The following is a 21,173-nucleotide window of genomic DNA, read 5'->3' as shown; positions in this document are numbered from 1 at the left end:
TATTGCGACCCCTCCTATAATATTTTAACCCTTTACTGCACCCCCTTGCCGTTGTTTATATGTAAAGAAATTGGTGTTGCATTCAAACGTCAGCGTGACGAATTGCAGTCGCCGCAGTTCAAGTTTGCAAGAAAGGCTTCTTCCAGCTACAGCCTAAAAGATGCGCCTAATGGCAAGCAAAAGCCTAAAGCTAAAAGGAAACCAGTGTCAACTCCGGCTAGCCCCAACAGAGCCAGGTATAATTTATAAAATATATTTTATAGAAATAACTAAAAAACAACCTATCTATAAATATTATATAACTATTTTTAATGAGATTTTTATCAGTGCATGCAAATACCATAAATAAAGATATCAACTTAATTATTAGTGCAAGTTATTCTAAATAAAAATAAAGATCACAATTTTTTTTTGTTACTAAACTCTAATCTCTCACTTCTCCGTATGAAGAGCTTTCATTTATAGTTAGGTCAGTTTTAGAATTAATTTGATTAGTTCTCTGAAAATTATCTTTTTTTCTTTTGACAACGTGTTGAAAGGGTAGACTTCTTTTCATATATATTATCGTCTATTTATTCAGTTCTTACCAGTCTATTCTCGTTCTTGTATTGTTTTACAATAACCACATCTAAAAAGCATTTTAAATGTTTTAATTGATAAAAGATATATAAAAAAACAAATTATACAATACAAATTGATTAAAAATACTACGATTTTTTCATATCTTCGAAGCGTTATTTAATAATCTTGATTCATATTTTTATTTTCGACTCACGTCTATTGATATGCAACAAAATTGTTTCAAGATGAACAATCGTATTTATGATCCCTAAATTCAAAAGATAATTTATTTTTCTAAATATTTTTGTCAAGTATGTATTACGACTTTGGTCTATGATCAATATATTTTTGTTTCTATCAAATTACTTAAATTTTTATACTGCGGCTATTTCATTTTAAACTTTGTCTTATAATTTTAAATAGTTTTTTCTGCCACCATATTGTGTTAGAATGCAGTTACTGATCTTGACTTGTATTAACTAAGGACATGGGAAAAAAGGTTGTAGTTATAATTAACGAATGTATGTTAAAATATGCTTAAATAAAATATATAAACCATTATTACATTTTAAAAATAGTGTGCCCCATTATTTTATATCATACATTCTATATTAAATACATATATCTTACTAAGACAATATAATACCATTTCCAATGTACGATTTTGGAATCGCTCTGTATCAAAATGTATTACTTTTCGTCATTTTTCTTTCGGTCCTCCGCTCTCGAAATTGCCACAGCGCGTATTTATTACAAGCAAGAAACGATCGAGTTCCTTACCTTATCGCTGAAATCGCCAAAGTTCAAATTTAACTACTTTCCAAAGTAACGAAGCTCGCGCGCATAAAGCTCACCTTTCGGCGGCGACGATAAAAGCGCCGAAGAATAAATAATGCTGAACAACAGGGCGTTCATGAAATATGTTTTTAATATGTTATTTAAAAATTCACTTACGCACACATCGGAATACTATACGAGCACCTGAGCTTCATTCAGCCGGTGCTGTTGAAATATTCACGAATGGAAGAATGCCGAAGAAAGATCTGTAAATATTTAAACCGCGAGTATCTAAGCCTAAAGCTCGACTACTTAGGGACTTGTATTAACCGCTCAAAACATGTGTTTTGTTAATTAATAATGAACGCTGATAGTTATGAGGAGATAATATTAAACGTTGATGGTAATTTGCATTATTTTTATGTTTCAGAGAACCACAATGCACTTGCATGACGGCTGAACAATATAATCGATTAAGAGCTCAAGATCCACGATATAGTGAGTATTTAATATGGTTCAAAAATATTTTCTTGACTTATTTTTTTAAAATAAGAGTGACTTACAAAAATAAAATATAATTAATTATAAGCTACATAGTTCATGTAACAGGTGTCTTAGGAAAGCTTAGCTATCAATACAAAATGTTGTCTAAAAGTAACAAAATATATAGTTTATTATATAAAAATGAGTGAAAGGTCGTTTGTTGTCACTAATAAACTCATTCAAGTCATTGAAGAAAAAATCGTTTTGAATTATTCCTAACTTTCATTGAACTTAATCAACAAAACGATTATTCAATTAAAAATTTTGCACGCTTTGGGTGCCGAAAAAGAGCAGATTTATCTTAAGTTGGAACCCAGACATTAACTATTCTCAAGTGTCTTTTATAATGCTGGTTCGAGACAGCTTTGGCAATTCGCAGATAAGGATGTTTGCGGTCCAATTGCATTGCTTCTTGGTTCTCTCCACAAAATGTGTTTATATTTTAAAATAAAAACGGTCCAGATCAAGCGATCGGTAACAAAACGGACGTACTATTAGGTAGTCAGTGAATTATTTATAATTATTAACGCAATTTTTTGGTGATCTATTGTTGTGACAATACTGTGTGAAGCTCGAATCTTTTTTTTTATTAGTTTAAAACGGTCGTTAGAATGATCTCTAATATATATCTAATTGTGCAGTGGTGGTTGAAACACCCACACAAGTATTCAGGGCCCCTAAAACATTACCAAAATGGATGCTACAGAAAAAAATGAGCTAGGGAAAGAACAAAAAAAAAGATGGAACGCTTACCTCAACAGTGATCTGAACAAATTAAAATAACAGTGAAAAATGATTATGAGCCAAATCAAAACCTAGGAAACAGAATACAAATATGACACTGGTCTTAAATATACTAGATAATTTTAGTTACGGTTAAATATTACTGAATAATTCCACTGTGTACCGACTATTCTACTAATTTTGTGAGAATAACCAATTAACTTGGTGTAGCATAAGCAAGTATCTAAAAAGTAGTAATGTGGGAAAGCGTTTTCAAAAATATATTTTTTTTTGGTTGGAGAATGCCAGTATTTATTACTAATATTTACTAAATATCGAACAAATATTTTTGGCGTAAATAATATTATAAAATATGTAAGGTTTAATATTGATTAAGTTATCACTTACATTTATATATTATAAAAATAAAACGAAAGCTTATACTTATTATACCAAAATAAATATTTAAGTAATTGTAAATATTTATTTTCAGGATCTTCAACTCTGCCTCGAGCCACCACCAGAGGCACAGAGACCGAAACAAGAACAGTTACGCCAGGAGCACCCGCGGGCGACAAAGTTGCTGCGGCCACTTCAAGTACGTCCCTCTACGATAATGTTAGCGGAACTACGATGACAACAACGGCGGCAGGTCAGCAAGGGGTTTATAATAAATGTGGATTGTCTCCTAACCGAAGTATTTGTACCTTATAGTATACAAATGTAAATTATTAGCATTACTAATTATCGAATCTAGACACGATTTGCACAGAAACACTGTCTACATTACGGCTTAGAATAAAACATACTTTTTTTATATCTGTAATAGAAGTTGCTTTAAGTAAAACTTTAAATTTGCCGTCATTTATTGGTTAAATAAAAGGATTGTGTAGTAATAGTTTTGCACTAAAATTGTCGTATTTTTCAAATCTGTTTTAATATAAGCTAATGTAAGTTTATAGATGCATTTAAAAAATAGGTGCCATACACTTGAGTTTAATTTGTAACCTTTACTAATGTCGAGCTAATTTATAAGTAGTACACCTATACTAACAAGTATTCATTTTAAATATTAGTTTATTTGGCAATTCCCTTCAAAATATTAACTGTACTATAAATTCTATGTTACATAAAGATACAACTGCTTCAAAAGATGGTGATGATTATTGGAACGCCTTGTATATCTATACCGTTAAATTGTGTTAGCCTATGCACTAACATTTTATATTATATTTTAATAAATTATGTTTTTATTTTATTGCTATCATACAAAATCACATCAATCCATCATTTAAAAAATATTTTTGGACTGTTCGATTAAACTATGAAGTTTTTTTGAAGCAAACTGTATTTTTTATTTATAAGCAAATACTGCTGATTCATTTCGCTTTAATTTATGTACAATCCTCAATAACTTCGGCACTTCATCATACTGTGCTATAAGCACGCATTTTAAATGCTTTGACATATTGTAGCGAAATTTTTGTTGTTTTTAGGTGCCAGTCGCCCCAGCGAAATAACCAGTCAAGGAGGGCAAAGCACAAGGATGACAAAGTCTCAAGAGACATCCACTATGACCGGAAACACCCCCACGGCTCCCAAGACCGTCACCGCTTCAGTGGGAACGCAAAATAACGTAAGTCAATAATTCATTTTAAGGTGAAAGAAAAAATAATGTAGTATTCAAAGCGTTTTGGTTTTTACAAACTGCATTTAACCACTCATTAACAACCAACAATTAACAGAGCACATCTCCGTCAAATTTTAAATAAAAAGGAGCACAATATGCTAAATATTAAAATTTGGAACGACGGTTTAATATTAGGTTGATGCAAGAGTTCATACAGTTTAAACTCTTTTTTTTATTTATTTTAAATAATAAAAACCATAATATTTTACTTAACCTAATTCCATATAATTATTGTTTCGATTTAATTTTCGGATAATAATTAACTTTAAAATAAAAATGATTAATGGCTGAGAATAGAATAAAATTGCATGCTTAATGAATTATACAAAAGAAGTAGTGTAACTACTGAGACTAAAATGTGTTAAAAACTCAAACATTCAACGAGTTTCGTTTTGAAAAACTATATATAAAAAAACGCCGTAATAAAGTAATGCTTATAATTATTTAGACCAGTAATTGTTAGAAATACAGCCGCGTTTCATGTTCAGAAATAGTGCTATTTTTTAAAACAAATATGTTAGATCATATGTGGTATTCATCACACAAAAACATTGCTTGACTGGAAATGGAAAGACTTATAATATTTCAGGACATTTATTGCAATCCCTACACCTTAAAAATGTTTTTGAAGATGTTTCGCCCAAAAACTCAAAGATTTTTAAAGAGATAGAATTATAAATTTAAAAATAGGTGAAAGAAGGTTATATCTAATAATAAAAGTTTATATAATTTATTAAATAAACATGGCTACTTCTAAAATATTAATAAGTATACTAACAATAAAAATCGGCAACTGCTTTTGCATTAATCTGAATTAAATTATTAAATATTATTTGTAAAGCATTTACTTTAACGTTGCTGCTGTTTATATAGATCTGAGTACTGTTTTTAATATTTCTTAAAAAACTATACTTATAAATACAATTTATTGTTATAATTAAATAAAACCATACTATCGTTTTGTAAGAAACAGCTGTTTCTTATAAAAAAAAAAGTAGATTGCTACATTTAAAAACTTAAATTGTTAAAATGTATTATAACCCAAAAAATTTTAGGATATGTTCGGAGTTTTTTTATTAATTTAACATTTGATCTATTCAATTACCTCTATAAAAAATATTATTAAAATGGTCGCCTCTGACCTTTTGCAGCAGCCGTCCTTTCGATGTAATTTTCTATCCTGGCTATGTTGGTTTTTAGGTGCTCAAATATTTCGGGTTTATCGGCGTAGACACGATATTAACGTAACCACAAACCCCAAAAAATCTAACCGCGTTAAATCACATGATCTTGGCGGCCAGTTGACGTCACCAAAATGTTAAATAATGTGACTTGAAAACTTTTCACGCAAAACATTCAGCGTTGCATCCGATGTGTGGCAAGTTGCACTATCTTGTTGGAACCACGTGTCTTCCGCGTCGATATTTTTTACTTTGTGGCAAAAATAATCGGTCATAATGCGCCTATAGCACTCAACATTGACTTTTATAGCTCGATCCTTATCGTTTTAAAAAAAGTAAGGCCTATCGACGCTGCCTGACCACAATGCACACCATGCAAACACTTTATGAGCATGTCTCTCGTGAATCACATGAAAATATGTGGCAATTTTGTTTATTTACATACCCAGATAGATTTTATTTGAAAAATCAGCATCAACTTCCTGCTGCTCTAACACCTAATCTGCGTAAATTCTTCATGATCTTTAGGCATTATTTCTTGTGTTATAAGAATTTTATTCGGGTGTAGGTGCAAGTTCAGATCCAAATTGCGCCAAAGAGTGTCATAAGAAAACCCTAAAAGCTGCGAATGCTAATGAATCGACATTAACGGGTCTTCAGACACATTTTATTTACAGTGGCAATATTCTGAGCTGAACGAGCGTCACAATGATGTATCATTGTGACGATGAAGTCTCATTCTATCTCCAACCCTTCTAATTTCTAAAAATTGTTTCATTACGTTGCGAATCGTTCGCTCAGTAGGACGATGAAACTGACAATAATTTTTCAGTAAATTTTGATACACAGTTCGTAGAGAATTGATATTTCTGCTGTTGCAAACTAGCATTTAAAACTTTGAACACACGTGGTTATTGCCAGCTGTCAGATTTATAATGCTGCCAACATAAGAAACTCGAATTGGATCACTCTGTTTAATAAATTTCTTGAATTTTAAAACGAAATAACGTAAATATTTTTTCTCCTAATAATACTGCTATGTTACAGATTTATGCATACTTTTTAATAAAAAAACATTAAAATACTTTTCTTAATAGCATTAAGAAAAAAAAATATTTATTTTAACTATAAGAGCTTTTAAATAATCTAAATAACATAATATGCTTACAATATTAAACACATACGTTCATTTTTAGTAATATACTTGATAATGAATTATTGATATTTAATAAATTATTGCTTTTTAAAAATATAAAACTGAAATTCAATTAATTGAAAAAAGTGTAGCAAATAATTTTATATATTAATTTTTAATATTAAAATATGTATTATAAACGATGCATTTTAATGACACAATTGATTTCTTATTAAATCGTAAAATAAAAATTAGTTAATTATAAAAATACCTATCTTCACAAATTAATTTTTGATATTTACATTAAAATTGCTAATGACATCATTTAAAATAATAATATTAGCCTAACTGTTGTTTTTATTATAATTAACTTTCTCGTTGTAACTGTACATTATTCAGTTTAAGAAATACTTTTTTAGAGCAATTTGTTTTTTTTTTGTAAACAACAAAGATATATGTACATACTTATGAATTTATAAATATTTTATTTACATTTTATTATTTAAACTAATATTGTATATACAAATATATGTTTATATCATATAAACTTTAGTTCTTTCCTTTGGTTTATAATCCTTTACAGTGTTTTATTAAATGTGTAATACTTATGTTTTTATGTTATGGTTTATACTAGATATGGATGTTTATTATTTTTTTTGAAAAAGAGATGTTTGGTTAATAATATTATACATTTACTGAACTCATCCAAAAGATCTGCCACTATTGCGGTCATAAGACCAATATTAAATACAAAAAGGGTGTTCTCTGGATTTAAAAAAGATATAAACTGCTTATTATACTATTCTAAAAAACATACATATTACGGAAGACCACATTAATCCTTTAATCTCTTGAACTGGTTATGACTGGTTAGACCTTCTTGTTTCAGAGACATATATTTAAATTGAAATAGCTCTAAGTTTATAAAATATTCTTGCGTTTTATTTAATCTATTTTATTATTACTTTAACATTATTGTTATTTTATCCTAGTGTTCATAAACATGCAAACTAATAGAAACATGAATATACACCAGTAATTTAAATTAAATTAAAATTTATATACATCTCTTCATTTTTTGACATTTTTTAAAGTTTTAAACATGAGCCTTCAGAATTGTTGGCAGTGGACTTTCAACTAGTTTCTTAAATTATTGAATAATGGTTTCAGATTGGTGTAAACGACGAGCCTCAAGCAACTCAAGTTGCATCTAGTCAAGCAGGTGGTAATGAGTTAAAATCGGAGGGCGTCCAAGCTGGCGGAACTCTAACTTCAACTTCTTCAAAATCTTCTGGAACTTTACGTTCCAATAAAGATCACATGCATCATGTACTAACGTCTGCAAAAAGCATTGATTACGGCGATATTGATATGGTAAATAAATATAATATTATCATAAAATGAAGTAATCTTAAATTATATAATATTTAGATTATTCATAATTCATATTTTTTTATTTAAGTTTGACAACAAAACATGAGATATTGTTGATGACCCCAAATTTATTTTAATTATTACAGGTTCGTGAAGCTGAAATGAGAGCTCAGCATCACAGTATGATGAACAGCTCATCTAGACGGTCAAAATCAAAAAGCACCGAAGACATGAATGTCGGTGAGTAAAATATTATGTTATATATTTACCATATTCAAATACATATAATTTATAATTCAGCAAATTCAAATACGTACGAGGAAATAATAGTTACATTGTGTAAAAGGGACATTTAAAATTCCTTCCGTGGAAATTCGCTAAGTGATCCTTTGTATCGCCTTACAGGCACTCAAAACGGAATTTCGCTGGATTCCGGTACACTAAAGAGGATGCTGAAGCCAATGCCTTCAACAGAGAGCCCTGTGACGTCACCAGAGGTGGGCCGTAGGCGTTACGGACCATACGGCCCCTACGGGAATCATCATCCCCCGCCTAGCAACACGGCGAGTCGGCAAAATTCGCAATCGGGGAGATTTTTAGGATCTAGGTAAATAATTAAACATATTTTTTATGAAAAAAAAGTAACGAAGGGTATATATCGTCGTGGTAACTGCAATAGGTTGTATGCTAAATAAATTATACATTACAGGAGAGACAAAAAACATTCCCGTTTTGCCCTCATCTTCTCGGCTGATTATATGAATTAAATATCATATAAACTTGACATACAACCAATTGCAGTTACCACGACGATATAGTCAATATTGACTCGTACTAGTGCATGGTAAAATATGATTGTTTTAAGAAGCTCCGATTATTAAAAATAGTTTTTGCTTTTAATTATTACTGTATTATATCTGATTTAAAATAAACTGCGTTCTAGAATACTAGCATATAAAAAAATAAAACATTTAATTTTGATTTTACACACAAGATTTAACTCAATAGAATTTCATATTATATATATGTATATCATATTTTTTAAGCAAACATTCTTTAATTATTTTAAATATTTTTTCTTAAGCTCTATGATTTTAATTTTATAAAATAAAATAAAAAACTGCTATTGATTTGCTAATACGATTTTATAGATAAATTAAAAAAATGTTTTGTAAGCGGTTTTTAAATTTGTCTAAAACATATCTGATACATATTTTTATATATTATATATATCTTTTTAGTTATTATAAATTTTATAATTTATTTTTTTGTGATAAAATTGTTGTTCTGTAATACTTTTGCTCTAACAAAAAATTCTGATTAATTATGTTATAATATATATTAAATTATTTTTACAAATATTTAATAAATTTAAAATTCCGATATTACAAATCTTGACACTTTAGTAGGAAATAAGTTTTCCGGTATAAAAATCAAAATTCTTTTAAAATATTCCTAATATTATAGAACATATAAAAAACAAAATACATTTTTACTAAAATTTGTGTATTTTTGATTAACATTATAATTATTAATAGCAACATCAGCCATACATATACATAGAAAAATCTAGTGTAAAAATCTCTTTGAATTTATGTAATATTTTAACACGAAGCTGTAAAATTATAAAATCAGCTATAGAAAAAATATACATACTAACAAAAACTAAAGATCAGTATGATAAAATTACTGTAATAATATATTTTTTTTATATTTTGTATTTATCTGGTCGACTAATCAGTCTTTAAACATACATTATGCGGTCGGAAAAGGATAGTGCCGATTCTGACCGCGCACTTTCTTTCTTGCCCTTAGCTGTAATACTCGTAACATGATATTAATAAAAAAAGTGGCTAATAATTTAGTACTACATATCTTTGTATTTAAAAAAAAAGAAAAACTTATTTTGATATTTAAATAAATATTAAAAAAGGCATGATCATTAAAATTATTTATTTTAAGACAAGACCTCATAAAGAAAAATGAAACGGAGTTATTTGTAATAAATGTTTAAAGTAATCAACGAAAAAGACTTGACAGAAGTTTTTTTTTGTTTTTATTGTATTATTAATGATTCATAAATATAACATATATCTTCTTAAATATTTTTTATCGGTTAGCTTTGATTGTTTAAAAGAATTTGTTTGAAAGAAATACAACACTAACATGGCAATATTAAAATAGCATATAATATAACATAAAACAGCAGATAATTTTATATGTTAATTAATTTTGTGTGAGTTAATCTGTCAATAAAATTATGTTAAAAGAATTACTGCCATTATTAAATATATTTCAGATCATCTCATGAAATTGGTCGTCAGCAATCTGTTCAGAGTACAACTAGCTCAGTCAGCCAGACTGGTGGCGCTGGAGGATATCCTGGACGAGGATTATACCTCGAGCTGGAGAGAGATTTATCTCCGCCATCCGATAATGTAATGTTTGACAATCAATGCTACGCTACCACTCCAAGTTCTTCAAACGGTAACTCAGATCAAGATCAACCGCAACACTTCCAAAGACGTGGACATCACCACCAGGCATGGTACCATTAATATTATATTAAATTTACAAAATTCTAAATTTTTCTTAATTCTAATTTTAGCAAGTACAACAGTCAAACTCGACTCCAACACCTGGGTCACCCACTTCAAGACTGCTTTTGGAATATGAGATGCATTTAAGGAACACCTTAGCCAAAGGAATGGACGCAGAGAGTTACAGCTTGCACACATTCGAAGCACTGTTATCGCAGAGTATGGAAAATCTAGGTACACTGTAGTTCTTTTTATTTGTAGCTCAAATCTTAATATATCTATGAATGTGATTGTTATGTAGAATTTGCAGAAAGTCTTCCCGGATCTAACCAACGAAGTCCCTATCCACCACGGAGACGTAATTATTTATATATTATATGAAATTTGGAGTCTCATTAAATTTTAAATTGCTTTCTAAAGGTCCTATTCAACCGCCTAGTGGTCCTAAATCTTCTACGTTGCCTCTTCCGCACCGTCTTAGCGTTGAAAGACCACCGCCGAGCGTCGGCAGGGACAGGCCCGAAAGGGATGGGTATTACAGGCAAAATATTTTTTTAATTTGTAAAAAGTTGAAAAAATATATATTTTTATTGATATATGCGTGTAATGCTTGATAATGTATTTACTTATGTTTTTTTGTAATTAACAGCGATCGAAATGAACTCCAGAGAGATAGAGAAAGAGACAGAGAGAGAGGATATCTTAGCGATCACAATACAAGGTTTATAGAATATATATTATAATTTAATCAATAATTAAATAACTTGAATTTGGATTGTGTAATATGAATTATATAAATATTATTAAAAGGGAAAAGCTTTAAAAATAACATAATATAAATGAAAATATTATGGTAAATTTAATTTACTTAAATAAAAAGTTACTGATTTATAAAAATAAATAGATAACATCTTATTGTAATTATAACCAAAACATCAATAACCTTTAAATGTATAATATTTACTCAGATTTTTTTATATTAAATGGCTTATTAATATAAAATCAGGCTCTTTTGATATTGTAATACATCAAAAATAATCAATTAAAATACACTTATATTAAATTATGTAAAATATAAATAATTATTAATTATATCTTTTCTACTTTTAGAGAACGAATTAGAGATCAACGCGATCAAGGTTACATGAGTGATCACAATTCCAGGTAAATATGTTTTTTATTTTTATCTAATTAGTGGTTTTTATGGCGTTTTCAATGAATAAGATAAAACGTAAAGAAACATGTGATTAGTTTAGAGAGTCATACCTTTTATATTTACATACATACATAGCTTAAAACACGATTTTCAAAAAGTGGTGCAGACAAATACTACTTTACTCAATGTCTAAGCAATTAATTTTTTCAAGCATCGCAATTATTCCTTTTAAAATAAAATATCTAAATGACACGTGGGTACTAATCGGCAAAATAAATAACAAGAAAAAATATGTTAAATGGCTTCTTCGTTTAAATTATTTAATTCGATGTATGCAAGATTTGATTTAAGTAGAAAGAAAGTAAAGTATTTAGAACAGGTGAAATAATTAAATTATATTTTTTCATAAGAAAATTTTGTTTGAGCCTATAGTTTGAGCTTTATATATAAAAAATGATTAAAATTAGTTAAATAATACATGGTGGGCTCGGTACATAAAATGAAACAATTTTAAAAATAGTTGTACATCTTAGGAATGAGCTTTGATTCTTTAAATAAGATTTTTATGACCACTAGATGTGTTTATAATAACTTTTATGGATTTTTTTAACAAAATAAAAATAATTTAATATTTTTTTTTGGAAAAAGAAATCAAAAAAATTTAACCACAAGCTTTCTAAAAAAAGCTTTTTTTATTGTCAAAATACTTTGATTTTTGAGTATTCTTACCAACAACTCTCATCCACTTTATCACATTGAATTACGTATTACAAATATTTTTCAATGGATAATATTAAATATAAATAAAAAGCAAATGTACAATTGGATAGAAGCACAATTTTCTAAATGATTAAAATGCGATCAAATCTTTTTAGCTTGAGATAATTTTTATATAATATTTCGTAAAGTGTAATTTATTAAAGAAATAAAGGTAATCATTTAATATTTTCTATCAGAATTTAAATCATTAAAATACAATATATATTATATAAAGTCGTGCCTTCAAAACAATGACCAACAAAAATAAGCCTCGCAACAAAAAAATAACTTAAGTATTTATTTCGGATGTTGATTTGTTAGATAAAAATATACAATCATTTAACTTAATTAAATAAATTGATTGACTTATTATTTTATATATTTTTTTTCTGTACCAAATTATAAAGCTTATAGACATATGTATATATACGTATATATTTTGATTTACTTATACATGTTAAGGTTAAGTCGTGCCGTACAATTATTATTTTTTAAAATTGCGCAAACCCAGCGTTTATGAATATAAACGTTAGCATTAATACCACTATAAAGATACGTTATATTTATATAATCAATGTTATGTACAGAATTTGCATATTTTGACTGAATAAATGGCTTAGGGGTTGCGATAACTGTTCACATTACCTTATAATATATTGCTTTAATTATTACAGCGCATATGCATAAAGTAAGAAATTTGCTATTTTACGATTTTTTGCTGATAACGTATTATATATATTTTTAGCTTCGTTTCGAACTCTCGCTGCGCTTCTTGTATCGGGGAATCGGCGAGGAGTCAATGGTTCCGACATTCTGACGGATGGCGTACTGGTCCAACTGGTACTAATGTGAACTCAGGAGGTCCTGGAGGACCGGCTGGAGTTGGACCAGGTAGTCAACCAAGGAGGTCACCTTGGGACTCGTTGCCAAGTCTTCGTCACGAAGGAAGCCTCAATGATTCCGGATATAAGAGTAATAGAGCTGACTCTTTTGAGCAACGGTGAGTTTGCGACTAGATTTATTGGTTTTGAAAAAGATTTGAAATATAATTTATTATTTTAGTGGCATTTTCGATCGTCAAGATAGTTTACGATCAGAGTATCTCAGCGATAGAGAGTCTCAACGATATGGAATGGTGCAGCAGGCGTCTATAGAGAGTACTGATTCCAGATTGTGCTATTTGACATCCAGCGAGGTAAGTCAATTTTGACAATCGTATTTAATTTAAACGCGAAGTCGGCGTCTAGTTATTTTATTTTAATATGCAAAAAATATCACCTTTTGCAATTCTTGCTAATATTTAAAATTCAAATATGTTGTGTTAAATTAGCATTTGTAGTGTCACAGGGAATTGGGTGGCAATCCACTCTGATAGGCTGGAGAGTATATAATTTTCTTGGGGGCGTAAAAATATATAAAAAATAGTAATTTCCCAAAATAACGTAATTTCATTAGTAAAGATATTATATATTTATTATTATACATATCAAAACAAAAAAGGAAGGATTAAAAAGTTTGCGTATTAATTCAAATGATTTTAATTTTGTAATTTTGCGTGTAAAAATTTATGTATACAAATATGATAAACTATGTAAGTCTATTTTATACTTTTTGATGTTCAGAAAATTGGTTAATAAAATTTAAACCATTTCAAGTCTTACTAGCTTAATTTTAATTTAATTATATTATTTATATCTTTCCTTAATACGAATATATTTATTAGGAATTGTGTAGTCAGTAAAATTTTTATTACATACATTTTTTATTAAATTATTAAAGATTTACGTTAATTTCAAGTAGCAGAAAACTGTATTTTAAAATATAAAAAATACTATTAACTATAGAATACTACTAAAACACAATTTATACCAACAAAATTTATTTTAAATAAATTTTGAACCTCAAAAATAATAATTAGATAGACTATTTAAAATGATTTATAAAATGTTACTTTTTGTAACTAACAGTTTAAAGCTTATGCATTTTAAATAAAAAATATTAGCAAATTGCCTAAGGAATGATATCATATCAAGCATTTACTTGTGATAAAATGTAAGATTTCTTGATATAGACTTGCATGGTTTATCTTTCAAGTAACAGGATATAGAAAGGCAGCATAAACAGATGCAGGGTCGTCGAAAGGTTAGTGGGATAATAATACAATACAACCTCGATAAAAATATTGATATTTTAAATGTTACTAGTGTATACCGATCTTCATGTTTACTATTTGCTATTAGCTACAATATAATATAAAATAAAACGAAGGTGGTTTAAATTTGAGAAAAAAACCTAAATACTTCTGAACAATTAATTAAATAATAATTTAGTTACATTTAGCTTAAGATTTGGAACAATTAATATGTGGTCTCCATGCTCTGAAACAATCTGTGCTTTGGCATTTTGTGATCATATTTAAATTTAATATCGTTTTTATCGTCATCTTTGATACACTATATTAATGTGTTTTTATAGTATTTTCTAATATAAAAATTATGATGCTCTTTGATTGTTTCAATTTGAGGTTATCATTGAGTTTTTAAAAGATTAATATAAAAATGTATGTTTTATAAAAAAAAAATTATAGATTTATTTAAAATATCTTCTAATTTAAAACATAAGTTGAAACATGATCGTTTGAATTTAGACGAATATTTTTAGTTATAGCATGATTTAAATGCTTCAAATTATTAAACGTAAATATAGTATTGATAATCTTGCGCAATTTAGAAAAAGTTTTAAAACTTTATAAAAGTCTTATTTTACTTTTTAATGGAAGAAATAAAAAAAGTGCTAATACTGTAAAAAAGGTAGTATTTTTTATATCATTAAATAATGAAAGATCATAAGGCAAAAGCGTGTTAAATAGGATATTAAGTTTTCTAAAGATATTAAAATTAATACATTTTTAACTTAGATAAACCGCAATTATGTAATAATATTTTCTGTTTATTGGTTTCTTTAAATTAAAATACAATATTTAATTATACCATATGAAATACATTAATAAATATTTTTTTTTTTATGACAATAAGATTAATTATTAATAATTTTGTGTTTCACCAAGTTATACACACATATTTTTTAAGTATATTTTTGTTAATATTTTATAATAATATTTTTGAAATCCTTAAAAGTAATATAGTGAAAATTTATACAATATTAAATTGCTTGAAAATTATAAATTAAGAAATAATTTATAGTTACGCTATGATTTAAAATTAAAAAGTTCTTTTATTCTAATTATGATGGTTTGATTTATGAGTTTAGTTAGACTTACATTTTGTATTAAATTATTTTGTAACATGAATTTGTTAAGCTCGCTCTTAATATTCTCAATGCATTATAAGTTGTATTATTATTAAATTTGTATCGTACAATTTGTGTTTTATCTTGAAAGTCTAGTGGCAAAGTCTAGTAGCAAAGTCTAAAAGGAAAGTCTATATTATTAAGCATTGCCAATAAAAGTCAGTTAACACGTTCTTGTATTTATGCCTTTTGTTATCATAATTAATCAATTATCGATGTTGTATTGTATTGTATTATGTATGTCTTAATCTTATAGGTTAATGTTTAGAGTTAGGTTATTTTATATCAAATTGATGTGTAAATAATGCGTAAAATATAATTTTACGTTTATATGTTTCATATAAGCAGTATATTTTATTTTATATAATGTACTGTATGAGCGTAGATCTCTCTTGATAAACGGTCCTCATTCGGCCAAATAAAGATGCAGAGTCCCCTATATAAATCACAAAACGACTCCGTTCCTAGAGAGTTCGCCATCGCGTTAAATCATTTGAACGTCGCGCTCTATCGGCGAGAAGAAAAGCTGGAGAATAAGAGAGAGAGAGAGAGAGGAGAGAGAGAGGGAGAGATAGAAAGAAGAGTGAGTGAGAGAAACGCCTCGTTAGCGAGACGGCACGGTGCCTTTCGGGAAAGCGGGATGCGGGAAGCGGGAAAGCGCGAAGCAAGCGCGCGGGGTCGAGTTCCGGGAAATTGGAAAATATCCGGGTCGCAGTAGGCGGGAGAGAGATGGCGATATAGCGTGTGAGCGGGATGCGAGCAGGTCCGAGGGTGTCCCTTTAAACCTCCCGGAGGCTCGGTATATCGATCGGGATGACGTCACGTGGTCTCTTAGGATGCAGCTGAGATGTTGCGGGAGTGTGTACAAACACACGGGCGCGGCGCCCTCTATTTACGGGCGCCCCTTTTCGCCGAATCGAAATTGCGACTGAGATGAAAACTTACGATCCTTTTATTGAAAGCTTAATGGGTATATACCAAATGCGGCCCTGGTAGATCACATATAGTATATCTTTAAATCAAGTTCACAAAAATATCGCTCTTGCCAAAAAATCCGGTATTTTTAAAAGAAATATTAAACACACAATTAGTAATTAGCGAGTAATGTGAGAGTTGAGGGTTGTGTATTAAACAGATACTCTGCGTAGCTGCATTGCGGATGTTTTATACCAGGGGTGGGCAATTTTTTCAGATTCTATGTTATCCTTAGACCTTTGATAACGAAATCAAAACTAGTATTTGACTGGATATATTCTGGAAAAAAATACTTTACTTTAAGAGATTGTTCATTAATATATTTTACCAAAAAAAATACTGATCTTTGTTTGCATTATAATTTTGAATTTTTTAAACATGTTCATTATGCTTAGTGACAAAATCTAAGTTTTATTCATCTTTCATTCTTTAATGGCATTTACAAAAAAAACATTTTGGCTTGCGTTTTTTTTTTGCGAAACTAACGGAACAGATTAATTTTTTTCTTTTAAGTTTTCCTATAAAAATAATATGCGCAAACTTACAGAGCTAAATTTAAAAACACATTTGTTGCAAGAATCATTTACTTTGTATTTATGAGGCGTCATTTAGTAAAAAAAATCGTTTCTAGAATATATTCTTGAAGTTTTGTAAAATAAGAAATAATTGAATGCATATAAAAAATAACCAAAAAATAAATTTTAAATAAAGACAAATATCACTATTATAATATAATTACTCGATTATTATATCTCCTTAAGAATTTCGCAAAAAATATGGCAAATCAAACATTTTTATTTCAAGAAATCAGCATATTTTTTAGAGCCTTTTTTTGTCGAAACTTTAATTTGTTTTAAAACTGCTGATTTTTTTATACCACAGCATAATAAAAGATGGGTCCAACCCAGATTTTTTAAAATATGCATGGTTTGCTTAAGAGCTTATAAAGTGAAATGTCGGAAAAATTTTAATACACATTGCTCTCATTATATTTTCATGTAGAAGTACTTCTTCTCGAGAAACATTCTAAATTGAAAATTCTAATTTTTCCTGAAATTTGTTGACTTTTCACTAAGATTTTTTTGTTACAAATTTAAATTGTACAAATATTTTTGAATGTTTGACAACCGCTGCATGAAAAAGAGTGGATCTATGTTAGATGCTTAAAAATATGCATGCTTTATTGAAAGCTTTTAATAGAGGTCAAAAGTATTTGAATGACAACAAATTGCTGACGATTTTTTCAACCACTTCAATCAGCCATATCTTTGCTGTGGTAATCTAAAAAACTATATTAATAATTAGATAAGAAAATTCTTTTCACGTTAGAATTAACAGATTACAAAAATGTATGCGGGTTTTCCACAGAGTTGAGCCATAAAATTTCCCGGTCAGCTATTAATTTAATAATCCAAAAAGTATTTTCCTTTTTTTCAGTTAGAAATATAAAAAGTGAGAACTAGCCACAGCCGGTATGAACACTTTTAACTTTATCAATCGAAGTAGATTGATCCGTTCTGGTCCTTTGATTATTTGCGTTCATTAAAACAAATCATCATTCTATTAAAAATTTCCATCTTCAAAGATTACTCAGTTTTCTGATCAATAATTATAAACAGATATCAACAATACTATATTATTATTATAATCACATATTAAATATTCAAAATATTTTTTATTAAGCAATTCTCGAAAAAAAATCGAGAAGTGTAAATGAGAGTTCTCATTTCTCAAGAAATAAAATACATCAAGAAAGCAAGTTGATTATATCATTATATGCATTTATTTATAAGATATATTGGTTAGGGATCGCCGAATGTTGATTGCCAAAATATTTTCGATACAAAATGCTTGTCTTTCATATATTTGATCGTTACACTATATCAATACGATTATATCGCTTTTGATGTGATGTGTTGATTTCTGAAAAATAATATTTATAGCGCAAAAAAAAAGTTCTGTCAAATATCATGTGATCGTCGTAGTGTGAACGACCGGTGATATTTCGTTATGATTTTAACAAAATACGTATTATACTTTAAAGAATATTGTTATTTTTACTATAATTTAGTGTAATAAAAAACTAAGCATTTTATATTTGTATTTCACAGAATTATATGCTAAAATATATATATATATATATTAAATAGCTAGGCCGTATAATAAGCTATTTATAAATTTAATTTAACGATTTAGACTTTATTGGATTACATTGCCAGTGCTTTCCAAGGCTTCTAATGTTATTTCATTGAGCATTAGTCACGTTTTTAGATGAAAACACATTTGATAAATGTAAGAAAGTATAATTGTTTTTTTTTATTTTGTGCATTATAAGTTATGCACTTAATAACTTAATACCTACTTCAATTAAGAGCATGCTTTTTGGAAAAATCTTCGTAGTAATTCTTAAACTATTTTTAAATTGAAACTAAAAAAACATGGTTTAAAAATAATATATCATTAGTTGCAATTTCATAAAGTAAAAACCAATACATAGTAAGTGGCGTAATATAGTGTGCACAGACATTATAAGATGCTTATTTGCAGAGTTGGTTTATCTTAACTAGTCTTTCGTATTTTTTTAATTGGTAAATTTTGATTATCATATTTAGGGTTTGAAATGTAATAAATCAGTCTAATGATATCTACTCAAAATTTGTTCTCATATGTTGTAACTATTTGTTAACTGTTCTAAAAATGCTTGTTTTCCATGTTCGTGCATTTTAAAAATTTTGTTAATTTTTGAAAAATGTTCAAGACCTTTACGATAAAAACTATGGCATAGTTACAAGATTTTTTGCTCAATAATGAACACATACACGTGCGTAAGTCGTGCAATATTGAGTGGCCTCCGAATTCATGGAGGTTCTACTATCAATGAATCGTAACTGCGAATCAAAGATGGGTTGTGGATGTAATTGAATTATTTATACGCGGCTTCTAGGCAACGGGCGTTTTTTTTTGTGGGCGATCGTATTATCGGGTTTGATCTATTGGAAATATTTATATTAAAAAATTTAATATTATGTGATCGTATGAATGATTCGACGGGATGACGTGGCGGTTTGTTAAAAAGCGGAATGCGATATAATCAGGTATTTTAAAAGTGCTTTCTGGACATTGTGGCACGTATACTACGAAGTTTTTGCAAGGCCGATGCTTATACGTGCGTGTATCGGCGTGATTTTGGTATAAATTAACTTTTAATATAAAATTCTAGATATTTTATTAGACAGTGACAGTGCTTTTTTTAAATAACATACATAATAAATACTTATTTGACAAAATATAGGTTATCATTGCTATGTATTTATGGGCGTTTTTATTAATATTATAAAATTGTATTCTCTACATTGCGATGTTTTATTTTTTAAATAAAATCAAATATAACTAGCACAATATATCAGTGGTATAAGTCAGTGAATAATAATTGAAAAGACACGGGTTCGAATTCCCAATGAACCATAGTGCTTTCCAGTTGTATCGTGTCTGTGTAATTAGAATTAGTTATTATTACATAATTTTAATTTCGATTGAATAATATATATTAGATTAGGTTTTCCTAAATGTTTATAATATCACGTATCACTATCAATATATGTAACTAAAATAAAATCAAGATAGGTCGTGTATAGTGACATTTATTAATTGTTAACTGTGATAATACATTTAATATATGCTACTGATTTACAGACTCTGATTAAAGTTTAATGTCCCACTACTTACTAAGTCTTTGTAAATTGTGTTTACCCCGCTGTAACGTATTGGACTAATTAATACCTAGCATGTTGAAACAAAAGATTCACAATAATTATAATACAGTGACAGTGGTGTAACAGATGTAACACACGAGAGTGCGTAAAAATATTTTAAATATTAAATTTACACTACTTTACTTTTTTTTAACTTCTCAGTGATAACATGGCATAGAAAGAGGTGATGGAAGTGAGATATAAATATATCTATGGCAACCAGGTTATTTTTTAATAATTTGTTTTCGATTGGAAATATGTATATATAGTATTTATATTTTAAATCTACCTTTATAACAAAACATAAGTTCGCTCAATGTATCACATCGTTTCCGCTTCCGTTTTCTGACAATACTCCGACTTTAGTATGGCTTCATTGTAAATTGGATATTTTTTATTAATAGTGTGATTTTTATGCTTTCGGACTGTATTTTATTTAAAAAAAAAAACTGCATAGCGTTTTTTGTGATATGTAATAATTTTATATTTTAGTTATCCAGATGTTTTTGACCGTAAAACCCTAATTCTTGGTATATTTAAATAAAATCTCAAATCACATAGTTCAAATATTTTCTTAATATTTTACTCGAAAATTGCTATTAACTAATTTGTATAAATGAACACGATTTTACTTACGAAAATAATATGTTTATAATACATTGGGTTTTGAAGCCAAAGGATGTGACTTTGCAGCCAAA

General features: G+C 28.3%; 1 protein-coding gene across 2 annotated transcripts in view; it reads left to right on the top strand.

Moving 5' to 3' along the window:
- sif (guanine nucleotide exchange factor still life) overlaps positions 1-21,173 on the top strand; it is a 257,972-nt gene that overhangs the window by 17,979 nt on the left and 218,820 nt on the right. The window contains exons 5-19 of one of the 2 annotated variants that reach the window (XM_088184510.1): positions 109-236; positions 1,769-1,836; positions 3,098-3,256; positions 4,101-4,240; positions 7,781-7,984; positions 8,131-8,224; positions 8,390-8,591; positions 10,284-10,527; positions 10,593-10,758; positions 10,826-10,882; positions 10,945-11,065; positions 11,174-11,245; positions 11,635-11,688; positions 13,185-13,439; positions 13,502-13,634. In XM_088184510.1, the coding sequence (XP_088040636.1) occupies positions 109-236; positions 1,769-1,836; positions 3,098-3,256; positions 4,101-4,240; positions 7,781-7,984; positions 8,131-8,224; positions 8,390-8,591; positions 10,284-10,527; positions 10,593-10,758; positions 10,826-10,882; positions 10,945-11,065; positions 11,174-11,245; positions 11,635-11,688; positions 13,185-13,439; positions 13,502-13,634 (2,097 nt within the window). Of the gene's footprint in view, positions 1-108; positions 237-1,768; positions 1,837-3,097; positions 3,257-4,100; positions 4,241-7,780; positions 7,985-8,130; positions 8,225-8,389; positions 8,592-10,283; positions 10,528-10,592; positions 10,759-10,825; positions 10,883-10,944; positions 11,066-11,173; positions 11,246-11,634; positions 11,689-13,184; positions 13,440-13,501; positions 13,635-21,173 lie in introns of those variants that run through there. The other variant, XM_088184509.1, reaches the window with a different exon arrangement.

The sequence above is a fragment of the Plectrocnemia conspersa genome, unplaced genomic scaffold (assembly GCF_051122295.1).
Source record: "Plectrocnemia conspersa isolate PC_06_02 unplaced genomic scaffold, ASM5112229v1 ptg000004l, whole genome shotgun sequence".
NCBI classification, from domain to species: Eukaryota; Metazoa; Arthropoda; class Insecta; order Trichoptera; family Polycentropodidae; genus Plectrocnemia; species Plectrocnemia conspersa.
This window is presented reverse-complemented; position numbering and strand designations above follow the sequence as displayed.